The 12,265-nt window shown below is 41.4% G+C and overlaps 3 protein-coding genes across 3 annotated transcripts; 1 reads left to right on the forward strand and 2 right to left on the reverse strand.

The window, feature by feature from the left end:
- Nucleotides 1-136: 136 nt before the first annotated feature.
- On the forward strand, nt 137-6,414 carry xgb (x globin). The gene is made up of 5 exons (XM_028395348.1): nt 137-439; nt 2,869-2,976; nt 4,573-4,693; nt 4,841-4,921; nt 5,968-6,414. Exons 1-5 carry the CDS (start codon nt 267-269, stop codon nt 6,085-6,087), a joined length of 603 nt encoding a protein of 200 aa, XP_028251149.1. The 5' UTR covers nt 137-266; the 3' UTR covers nt 6,088-6,414.
- Nucleotides 6,415-6,417: 3 nt separating this feature from the next.
- Nucleotides 6,418-8,584, reverse strand: srp14 (signal recognition particle 14). The gene is made up of 5 exons (XM_028395349.1): nt 8,457-8,584; nt 7,606-7,678; nt 7,402-7,514; nt 7,285-7,317; nt 6,418-7,184 (listed from the first exon to the last, which is right to left on the reverse strand). Exons 1-5 carry the CDS (start codon nt 8,478-8,480, stop codon nt 7,095-7,097), a joined length of 333 nt encoding a protein of 110 aa, XP_028251150.1. The 5' UTR covers nt 8,481-8,584; the 3' UTR covers nt 6,418-7,094.
- A 535-nt stretch (nt 8,585-9,119) lies between these two features.
- pld4 (phospholipase D family member 4) lies at nt 9,120-12,129 on the reverse strand. Its single transcript, XM_028395430.1, has 11 exons — nt 12,005-12,129; nt 11,853-11,925; nt 11,594-11,754; nt 11,132-11,315; nt 10,944-11,064; nt 10,711-10,838; nt 10,429-10,629; nt 10,167-10,306; nt 9,908-10,073; nt 9,721-9,817; nt 9,120-9,601 (listed from the first exon to the last, which is right to left on the reverse strand). Exons 2-11 carry the CDS (start codon nt 11,913-11,915, stop codon nt 9,399-9,401), a joined length of 1,464 nt encoding a protein of 487 aa, XP_028251231.1. The 5' UTR covers nt 11,916-11,925; nt 12,005-12,129; the 3' UTR covers nt 9,120-9,398.
- Between the last annotated feature and the right edge of the window lie 136 nt (nt 12,130-12,265).

Below are 12,265 nucleotides of genomic sequence, written 5' to 3' on the forward strand. Positions count from 1 at the left end.
AAGGCGTGGTTCTCACTGCAATATGCGCTCATCAGCCATGGGTTATTGTATTTTATTTTGAACGAGTGCCCAGGACGCGCGTCCTGCCTGTGTCTGTGTGCTCCCTTGACGCGCGACTCGTGAGGAGTGGAGACACAAGACGCGCGCTTCAACCAGATGCCACCACCAGCAGCAGATTTTCTCTGACACAAAAGTGTTTAACCTTATTTTCTCTTTCTTCAAGAACTGATAGAAAAGGTGTAGTCGTGTCTTTTTTTGGATGAAGAATGGGCTGCGCAATATCAGGTCTAGCAGCAAAATCACAGTTTGCATGGAAGAACACGGAGGATGCTGCTGCTGCTGCTGCGCATCCCACCGAGGATCAGATTCAGATGATCAAGGACTCGTGGAAAGTTATCCGGGACGATATAGCCAAAGTTGGGATTATTATGTTTGTCAGGTAAGACTTTTCAGTGTTTTCTCTACTTTAATGATATGTAAAGGACTCAGGCTTTAAGAAAATTCACATTTAAAAGGAAGGATGATGGAGAGAGAACAGTGTGTGTAGCCAAAAAAAACTATTCAGTTCAGAGATGTTGAGTGTGATGTGAGATGTTCTAAATCACATGTTTTCATGTGAAAACTGATGCCTTTCCATTTAGTGAAGCATCTGCACTCTGTGGCCCAGGACCAAGACCTTATACAGACGGGTCTTTTCCACTGTGATGATGACACGCTGCACACAGCCCTGCATGTCCACCGTGTCCCTCTGCTCTGTCCCCTGACCTACAGTGCTGTGCTGAAAGCTTGGAGCTAAATACCCCTCCTCCCTTCTTATCACTTCATATCACATCTTAACGTCATTACATAATTATATAAAGAGCTCCAGGTCTGCCATAGTACTATACAATCATCATCATTTGATCAATTATGATGATAACCAGCATCCAGGAAAAACATCCTTTGCCCTTTGGCAGTTGCCAGGGAAATATAACAAATGTGCCAATAATGTTCCAGAGTATAGAAGGCTTATTGTATGCTGTATACTGTATGTGAGGTTTCCAACCAGGAATGCAGTGAAAGCCCTGTGAGCCAGTGGTGACCGGAACAGCCAAAGGGATTGACCTTAGGGCGCTGGTCTGGAAATACATTTGCCTCTTGGGTCAGGGCCACCCAAGGGCTCCAAGACGAGGGGCCTGAATCTCTTCACTAAGCGTTAACAGCACACTGAAATCACCTGTTTTTTTCCAGTGTTTACCTTACTCCTTGGCAAGAGAATGTTCCTCTGCCCAACATATTTAAAATAAGGTACAAGCTGTCCAAAGATAGTTGTGAATAGTACGTAATAGAGATGAATACAAACCCTGTGCAGTGCCAATTAAAATTCCACTTGAGCCATTTAGGGTGCTACATTGTCTGTATATATTATGCATGCTTGCATGTGCACTCATATTAGGACACTAAGTGAAGGAAAATAACGAGCTTTGTACATGTTGACGGTGATGAGTGTTGGAAGGAAAGGAAAATTTCACAGTTGTTTTAACGGGGAGACGTGTTTTTAGTCAGTGCTCTTAAAACATACAACCCTCATGGTGGCCGTGTCAATATATTGTATTTCTATAGAGCTGTCTGCATTATCATTTGCTTGTTAAAATCCACAGCAGCCATTAGAGAGGCCATCACTTCTCCAAACACCTCTATTCATCTGTCTGTGGAGGGGGGGGGACACATGCTGTAGACAGCTAATGCATTTATTCATGGGGACTTTGTGTTTCAGTTTTTAACATGCAAACCTCTCTCCCATCAGAGTGCTACTGAACCAGCATTGACCTGACATAGAAAAAAACACTCAAGCAAGCACTATTTTAAATTACAATGTATTGATCTGACCAGATGTTATGTCATAAGAATGCAGAAAAGGCAGAAATGTTCAAAACATGGGTCCATAGCTCTACAGGTCACAGTTAAAATATGCTTACTGTGAGATTTGGCTACATAGTGTCTTATTGTATGGATGATGAGGCCATGTTTATTTCATTATTTATTTGTCATTAATCATTTATTGATAATGAGTCATTTGGTGGTGAATTTTGTTGGAATGGATTCTTTCCACAACCTGTGCAGCTATGCTCAGAGCTACACGCTCATGTTTTGTCTGCCCCACAACCATTTGTCTTAGCCTATCATTGTCCTTTCCCTCCCAACACTGACAGCATACTGAAAAAAAAACAGAGTAAGCTTTACATCTCAGTGTGAACACATCCAGAGGAGGTAACCGGTAGCATGACTAATCACAGGTAGCTCAGCTGGAGACTGAAGGGATCCCTGATTGGATGCGTAAACTCTCTGCTTAAGAAAATTGATTGAGGTTAAATCAGAAGAGGAAAAACTCTGAGTCGAGACTCCATCCCAGCTCTGACAGAGCAGGGTGGCTCATCACAGCTGCGGGTGGAAATGAGGGTACAGACTGCCTGCCTAACAAAGTCATAGATCTCTCATGGCCTGTTACTGATTGCAGCTGTTGGTTGTAAAAACCCAAAGCGGAAGGCAGTGATGATAAGAAGAATCAGAATAAGTTCAGACAGGCACAATCAGATCTCTATTCAAAGTGTCGGGTGGAGAGAATGGCTAAAGGATGAGAGGGAAGCCTCTAATCGCAGCAATGATGAGAGGAAATTGGTTCGCTCACCCTCAGCAGCACTGCGAGTACAGGATTACAGTTGTGTGACTGTCCGTAGTTAAAACTCTTGGGGTTATGTCATCTTAGTTGAGAGACTCGGGGGGGAGGAGGGTTTGTTTTGGTGTGGGACTGAGCGTGACAGGCTGCTTCATAAGTGTCTCTGAGAGGCTCACGGATGGCTGCTTGTGCTGTCGTTGTCTTGGTAACAGATTGTTTGAGACCCATCCCGAATGCAAGGATGTCTTCTTCCTGTTCCGAGATGTGGAGGACCTGGAGAGGTTGCGGACCAGCCGGGAGCTCAGGGCGCACGGACTGAGGTCAGTTACAGTACAGGCTGCACATCTCAACCAGTCAATACATCCACATTATAATGACACGTCAATGGAGGCATACAGTAGTACTACTGCATGACACTGGGACACACTGGAGCTTATTGATATGTAGCACTCAGACCATGTCACAGAGATGAGGTCGCAGCTGTTGTGCAAAAACAACATGGCTGATACTATGATATTTTGTTACTGAACCGAACCAGCCGTGCACCAGTCATCTCTTTAAGCGCCAGTATGGACATTAAAATATGAACCAAGAGCTTAGAAGGCACAGTAACCAGGTATGGCACTAGGCTCAGTTTAATAAAACAGCTTTATACAATACATGTAGGTGGGGGTGCCTGCTCCAGCTCTCTATCAGTTTGGGGGTCCTTGAGCATACTGAGTGGTTGCTCCACTCTACTAATTCCACTCATTGCTGGTGCTGTTAAATCATTGGAAAGTCCTGTCACAACAAACACCAGATATACCTCTACCTGGCCTTGTATTTAGTTTATTCTGGTGTCTTGTTGGATTTCCTGTTTTATTTTGAAAGTTCTGTTTCCATCTGTTAACTTCCTCTTGTCTTTTCCCTCCTTGTTGATTACCTGCCCCGCCCCGCTTGTCTTCACCTGTGTCTTGTTAACTTTGTGTATAGTCAGTTGGTCTGTGTTTCCTGTGCCTCCCTGTGTGTTTTTCGTCCAGTTGGTTTCAGTTAAGTGTTGGATTCTTTAGTTTGTACTGTATTTATTAGAATGTTTGTTTAGTAGTGGCTCACTTTGTGTTGCACTTGTTGCCTTGTTGTGTCTGCATTTGATCCTTCTTTGAACCTTACACAGCATTAGGCTCTTGTCGTTGGAACTTGTGGTTGTTGTTTAGTCTTCACCAACCTTAATCTTTGTGGTAATTCCCTTTTCTTTAAATTATCTAGATGATGAAACTCACAAATTTCAGTACAAGTGGCAGATCACAGCACCTCAGGCGGTCCATATAAACAGAGCACAGCTCGCCGCCGTGCTGCAGACAGCGTTCGTAGCATCTATCACAGGCACTTGTTTCCCAGGATGCACCAGGCCTCTCTCTGTTGTGCTTTTCTGCACACAAGGCCAAAGTATCCAATTACCACCTGAGGACCTGGAGGTGCAGGAGGATAGCTTGGCACTGCAGCAGGCAAAATGTGTTCCACACCTCAGCGTGAACCGGCTGCTCTTAAATTCAGTGATAATGCCAAATGGCCCCTCAGTGTCTCATCAGCACAAAATGTCCACTGTGGCGGCGAGACAGAGAGGAGAGCGAGCCGCAACAACTCAAAGCCTTAGTTCTGCGCTCATCTTCAAAACTATTGCACACAAAAACAACAAAGCAAATTGATCCTGTGGTGTTTTGTGTTTTGTGTTGTGTGTGCAATCAGCTGCCTCAAGTGTGCTAGACTGATAGATGCAACATCAGCTTTATTTATTTATTTATTTATTTTTTTCTTGGTAGTTTAAGACAGAGAGTGTCACTGTGCATATTAACTGGTGGGCTCTCTCTCTCTCTCTCTCTCTCTCTCTCTCTCTATATATATATATATATATATATATATATATATTTCTTTTTCAGGGTGATGTCTTTCATTGAAAAAAGTGTAGCCAGACTGGACCAGCTGGACAGACTGGAGGCTCTGGCTCTGGAGCTGGGAAAAAGCCACTATCATTACAATGCTCCTCCTAAGTATTACAGCGTAAGACCCTGATGATCCCTCTCTGTTTGCATGATGCTGATGTGTTGTTCACATTTTTATTAGATTCACCATTATAATGAGACCTCCAAAGTCACAGGAGCTAACTGAAGCGATGCACATCAGTGTCTCATGTTTATTATCTTCTAGTATGTCGGAGCAGAATTTATCTGTGCTGTGCAGCCCATACTGAAGGAGAGATGGACAGCTGAGCTGGAGGAGGCGTGGAAGGTAAAGCTATTCAGCCACAGCTCTGCATCACCTGTGTGTGCTGTGTGTGTGTGTCCCTACTGTGGGTGTTATTCAGACACATTTACAGCCAAACATTAAGGGCAGAGGCCTTTTAAAATGGGCTGAATGGGTGCAACCATCATCAATTTGGCACAGGTTAGCTCCGGAGTTGTGCACAAGTAACAGACAGAGGTGCAACATAAGCTTGATTGATGTGTAATTTTTCATCTCACTGAACCATACATGAGCATTGAGAAAATGGAACATGGCTCTCTGTCACATCTTGTTATGTCATTCTATAAGATCCCTGCTGCTGTTAATACACAATGTGGTGAATCTTTAAGCACAATGATACATTTCCATTTCACAGTTTAGGTTTTCCATTAATGTTTTTGAGCCAAGTGAGAAGATATTAGATACATTTAAGGTTTGATTTAGACACATCTTGTAATGGCCTCTACTGCCCTCTGGTGGCTGGCATTAGCTTGTTACACATCACAACATTTTGGAATACAACAAAGTCAGGACTTTACATGTATTTTCTTTTCAATGTGATGACAATCTTTTGTGCACATTGAAAATAACTGCTTCAACACATGTTAAAACCATTACTCCATTTACTCCACTATAGTCTCCATTCAAATACACTTAATGCAAAGTTACTAATGAACAAACTGGGTGATATTACTGAACTAGTTACCATTAAGAATTAGTTTGCATGTAGATATTCACAATTATTATTGTTTTGTAATTCATCATGTCTAGACACAATTTGATTTGATTGACCATTGATTACAACAATTTCATTAATCACACTGTTCTTAAATGGAACACTTTCTGTATCACTGATAGTCCTTTGAACCCATCTGCTTTTCCTTCCTCTGCTGAGACATAAAACTGTAATATCACATATCTACCCATGTAAATGATTTGTTTTAGCATAGTTAGAAAATGCCATTGTACTTCAGTGCTTGGATAATTGAATCTATGAACTTCACCTTAGCGAGCAATGACTCAGTTCAGCCTGTGTTCTCTTTCTGATCCAGACCATGTTCCAGTTTGTGACAAGCCTAATGAAGCAGGGATACCAGGAGGAGAGCGACCGACAGCGCCACCTCGCAGTCTCCCCGAAGGAGAGACCAGACAAGAGGAGCACTGCGCTATGAAATGATGCTTCTCTGACAAACTGTTTTTACAGAACAGCACAGTCTTGATGTATATAGTGTATTTACTGTCTTGTTTTCTACATTTCCCATGCTATTTTAATCAGAATGAACAAACACTTGCAGTGACTTTTAACAAAGCACTTTATTTCTGAACTTAAACTGCTGCAGTCCTCTTCCATGGACTCAAGAACATTAGGGGACAATACAAGTGGCTGACAGAATATTGGGGCTGTAGTTAAACTTGCCTTGTAACCGTGATGATAAACAAAAAAAATACAGCCAGTACTTTAATTAATTCTCAATACGCCTTTGCACAATCTTTTTTTTTTCACTTATTTGTTCAGAAAAGAGAATCTATACAGTACACATTTTACTGGTGTTAAACAAGTCAGCCTGTTTAACAGCCTTGTGTCTATATGTAAAAATCAAGGAAGGAGAGCAGCACAATATCATTCATTGTATTTCAAAAAGTAGCATAAAACATAAAATAGCATTGTATCCCCAATATTGAACAAATAAAACCTGTCGGTGTTTGAGCGCCCATGCTGGAATAAAAAAAAATTAACGTCCTTCTAAAGACAGCTGAATTACAACATGCCAACAACTGTAATATGTTAGCTGTTAATACATAAATAGGGACTCTAACAATTAAATAGTATGAAAGGCTGTTAATCATTGGGCTCCACTGATTGAACTCCAGAGGTGACGGCTGCTGAGAACCTCGTTCTGAAGCGAAACAAAAAAAAAAACATGGCGACCGAATAACGTTGCTTCATATTGTGTTAAAAGTTCTCAGATCTTCTGGCGCGAGTCCCCACTGACACTGGAGAGCGAAAGATGTGACATTACCATGCAAATAATGGCACAGTGACATGAACAAGGATTCTTAGGCCTTGAATAAAAGGGAAGGAGAGCTGAGTGGAGCTGAGGATCAGAAGCCCTCTCCACCTCCCTTAGATTGTAGAGGCCAGTTCAGGTAACCCAAGGTCATTTTAAGAGTCTGTTGCTCATTGGGTGGCTTTGGTTTTCTTGCTTTTACTTTTCTTATCTTTCTTCTTAAGTCCATCCATGTGAGCTCTAAGGAGGTTGGAGTATGCCTATAAAGTTAGGACAGAGTTTGAAATGAGTTATAGTGATAAATGGTGTACATACATGGAGGCTTTCAAACAAGACTGAAACCAACATGGTTTAACTTACCATTTGAAACTTGATTACTTCTTTGGTGCTGACCTGAAAGTGTAACACAAGATAATTTAGTATTAACATTTACAAATGATTTAAGAAGAAAAAAAACATGAAACACTGTCCACTTACTACTGTGCTAATTTTCTTCTTGCCATCAGACGCTCTGATGAGACATTTGTTGTCTGCAGGTTCGAATGAATCTGAGTGGCCCTTCCTGGGAACTGGCTTTGTTCTACCATCATCTGAAAAAAACACAACAGTTGCTGACACACTGACAATGTAAACATTCACAGCTTCTTTCCTAATTAAGGCAACATTGTGGAAGCTACTTACACTTCTTTAGTGTGATGACAACGCTGCCTGATGTTCTGCACTTTTGAAAGAGCCGTGTGAGCTCTGTGAGGAACTGGACAACATACACAAAAGTCACATTAACACACATTTGGGCAGTTTTGAATGATGTCAATGATGATGTAAGCGGTGGAAGATGGATGGATGGATGAATGATGTCAAGTGACCAGTTTTTAAAGAGGAGGTGATTACTTGCTCATTAACCAATTAACTAAAGATTGGAAGAGCCATAAAGTAAATCTAATATTTAGGAAGGCTATATTAGGTTGACTTGTTTGCATTAGGGCGTCAACAATCTAAAATGGGAAATTGAGTTTTCGCTTACATTTAAACAAAACGGTCAACACGCCGTTTCGCTTAAACTGCTGCACTTAAATGCGATAATTTCGCTAGATGTAATCCTACCCAATATGATATGAGTTGGTCAATAACCTTTGAAAGCGGCTCAGCTCGGAAAATCCTGTGAACAGGTTTTTTTAATGAGCTTTGGTTAGGTCTGCACTCAAAGCACACGTATCGATGTGATATGCTAGCAATCGACATTTGACTAAGCTGGACATCATAATACAGATCGCTAACTAAAGCGCTAAAGCGTTAAACAGACATTTAATAACACTCTCACATATGCAGATTAATTTAACACAGAGTTGTTATAGTGTTAGCTCCAATGTTAGCCGGCTAGCTAGTGTCTCAATCTGACGACTGACTTGTGGAACACTGAAGCTCTTAGCTAACTAGCTATTAAGACAGCTAAAGCCTCCAGTGTCTATTTGTTAGTAACTAATTAACAGTGACAACAAACCGATAAATTAACGATATGTTTTTGTACTTACCGAATCATTTTCAAGCAGCACCATTTTCACGACTTCTGCTCAGCTGGAGCGTTAGCTTACTGGCCTCAGGCTACTTGCTGTAAAGCACACGTACCACACAAGCCGGAGTCCCGCCCCGTGCAGTCTCTGCAGGGTCTGTGACTACAGCACACTGCCCCCTACTGTCCGGGAGGAGAATAACACACAAACGCCCATTCTGCTTTAGGTTGACCCCTTACTGTATCAGTGGCTTTGGGCAGTTAATTAAACATAAAAGAATATAGACAACACTTCCTACTACTGTAAAAAAAACTTCAGACCTAACCATTGATATAAAGGTTGTTATATGAAATATTTTCAAAACCTGAGGTGCAAAGAGGGTTACCTGGTATAAGACTATTACAGCAAATATTACTATTGCAATAACCAGTGGTGGAGGAAGTACTGAAGCTTGGTACTTAAGTAAAAGTACAAATACCCAGCAAAATATATACTTAAGTAAAAGTAGAAGTGATACATCAACAATCCTAAAAAAGTCTTAAGTACTTACTTTTAAATGTACTTAAAGTATTTAAAGTAAAAGTATTCATGCACAAATACATATATTTGATTTCCATTGCAAAGAACATATCAGGTTAACCCAGAACCAGTTATGGACAAGTCTGTGTGTCACGAGGCATGAGGCTCATTTCAACACTTTATTTAATACTATAACCAAATGGACATCAGCTTTTAAGCAGTCACCTGAGCAGTCCTGTGATCTGGCACACTGGATTAGTGCCACTTCCCAAAAGGCCTATAATTGCCTGAGGTTGTCTACATTAAGCCAAAAATGTATTCCTGCAATGTTAATAATTCGATGTCACATTTCATTTTTAAAAACACACATTAATAGAATCAACTGAAAAATAGTATTACCAACTGATATTGATAAATATCTGTAGCATTATAAAAGACTTTTAGTCATGGTGACAGTGCACAATCTGCATGGTGGCCCAGGTCAGAGAGGTTAACAGCAAACTCTGAGTGCCAGTCTCTGTTAAACACGGCCTTGAGCTGGCTCTGCAGGGCCTCAGTCTTCCACACAGGGGGAGGAGCATGCTGGGAAATCACCAGACCCACTCCAGCTGTTGTCTCAAAGTAGTCCCCTGACCAATTGGAGGTACCTAGGGAGCGACACACCACCATCAGATCAATGACTCATTAAAACACAACAGACTAGACCAAAATATTAACTGAAAGATAACAATAAAAACAGTGTGTGAAAATGTTAACAGCTGCTCACCAATATAAGCTACTTTATCAGTCACCATGTATTTATTATGGTTGACTCTGGTATATGGAATATTTGTCTGGTTTCCCGCAGGAACGATGTACAGTTTCTGAAAACAAAAAATGTGTATGCAATAAAAATATTTTCTGGCAGTGGAAGATGTTGTTCAGAGATGCATCTACTCCCAGCGCTGTCTTACTATTTGGATGTTGATATGGTGGTGAGGAGAGTCCATTGAGGCCAGAGACTGAAGAAAGGGCAGCATGGCTGGATCAGAGTCTCGCCCACAACTGATCAGCATCCTGACCCTAACCTTCCTCTCAAACACAGCCGCCCTGATGGCATCATCAATGAACGGCCAGTATCTGTCAATAAGATTAAAGAGTCAGCGTTAACGAAATCAAACAAAACAAATCAGGTTCCCTCTAAGTGGAGATAACAGAGAAGGCCTGACTGACTTTTGAGGTTTCATAAAGCGTGTGGCAGGGAAGTACTCCATGACAGCCACATCAATATAGTGTTGAGCTTCTGAGATGGTGGACAGAATGGCCTCCAAGTCCTGAGTCCTCGAAGGAGGACAGAATGACGGTGGAGAACCCTGGGATTAAATACAAATAGCAAAACAGCAAGAGCATAACACACAGGATGAATGCAACTTCTCTATAAAACACATTTACGTATATAAATAACAGTTTCTTATAAAGAGGAAGTGAAACCCACCGCGAGGTACAGGCTGCTGGAGACATTATCCTCTTTCACCAGCAGGGGGTGGTGTTGGTTGATGGCAGTGTCATACTTTGCTGGCCATGGATGTGGCACAGTGCTGTTGGATTGTCCCATCACCCAGTAGGACTGAAAGATTTTGTACAGGTCCTTAGCAAGACTGGAGCAGTTGTAGACAACTACTCCCAGTTCCTTCACCTACAGTGAATAAAGAAAGATGACATGAGTGTTCTGAGGGTAAAAAAAAAACCTCTAAAATTATATAATTCAAGATTTTACCTGTGTCAGAGCCCTCCAGTCCATGTTGGCACTGCCAATAAACAAGTGTTTTCTATCAATGATCCAGAACTTGCTATGGAGGACACCATTTGTCAGGCGCCCAAAGTCCACCTCCCTTACCTGAACTCCTACACAGCAAAAATAAATGACACAACAGGGGGATCTTGGTGTAAACAGTGTGCCAAAAATCAAATATTACTGTGTGTGTGTGTGTGTGTGTGTCACTTCCAAACCTTTTTGTTTCAAGACATCTAAATCGGTGGAGTTTGTCCTGACGGTGGGAACACTGCTCACCACTCGGACTGAAACATTCCTGGAGGGCAGCTCTTCCAGTTCTTTCAGGATGTCCCTTCCCTGCACACACACAGTCTGTAGTAGAGGATATTTTCCCTAATAATATTTATTTTTATAAACAACTCACAGGTGTGTCAGAAGAGGAGTTAACATTGATGTCTTCTCCAGTTAAAGTCCAGTAGAAAGAGGCCACCTCCACTTTGTGCGTTGCTATGGAGATAAGATGTTTCCAGACTTGCTCCAGTGGGATCCCAAATGTTACATTGCCTTTATATTTTACATGTTGAGGAATGCTCTCTACGAGAGCCATACTGAGGGATAAAAAGAGAAGCGTCTGCTGTGAGGAGTCTTTGGAACTGAACTGGAAAAATGAAACTGCTGTGTTTTCATATTCAATCTTTTAATCAGTACAGATGTGGACATGTTGATTGAAAGGTGTTCACTGGTTTTAAACTACATGGCACAATATAAGTCGAGTCACTAAAAGGATTGTGTATATTTGCAGAGTAACACACAGCTTGTCATGTGTTTGAACTAAACTAAGGACATTGTTTTGACAATGATGTAACTATATAAGTGAAATTGTTACCTGCACTGGTCAATAGAGACATTGCTGCCACCAGCTTCCTCTGGAAGTGTGTCATGATTTTGAAGGGGTGGAGGTCTCTCCAGCACAGCGATGGCAACCAAAATCCCCAGGACGGTCAGACAGCCCACAACCACAGCTAATGTTACACAGCTGGTCGATCTCTAACAACGGGCAGGAAAACACTTTCCAGAATAAGAGAACAACAAAACAAAACAAAAATCAGGGTAAATAGTTTGGTGGAAGTTGGCTGTAGCCTCACCCCTTTGTTTGGCACGTAACTGTCATGAAGACTGCTATACGGAGAGGTCATTTTCCTTTTCATGCACTGCACACTTAAACGAGATAAAATGAGAGCTCAAGTCAGTCTGAACACTTAGATGTTTGTTTAAATGTAATGAAATCAAAACTTACCAAAAGCAGATGCTTTTCCTCAGTAAGTGCTCACAGCAATGCCTCCATCCAGTTCTCAGCTGAAACTGAGCTGAAATGTCACTGCTGTTGAATTTATCGCAGCACAGATCCTGTTTTTACTTTCATTTCAGCTTTTCAGATGCTGCAGCAACAATACAGTAAATGACACAAAAAAAACAAATAAAACATGTTTGCTACTCAAATTTATTTGCAAAAAAGAAATCATCATCTAAAATGTTACACAAATAACCAAACATAACC

This window comes from Parambassis ranga, chromosome 22 (assembly GCF_900634625.1).
Source record: "Parambassis ranga chromosome 22, fParRan2.1, whole genome shotgun sequence".
In the NCBI taxonomy this organism is placed as follows: domain Eukaryota; kingdom Metazoa; phylum Chordata; class Actinopteri; family Ambassidae; genus Parambassis; species Parambassis ranga.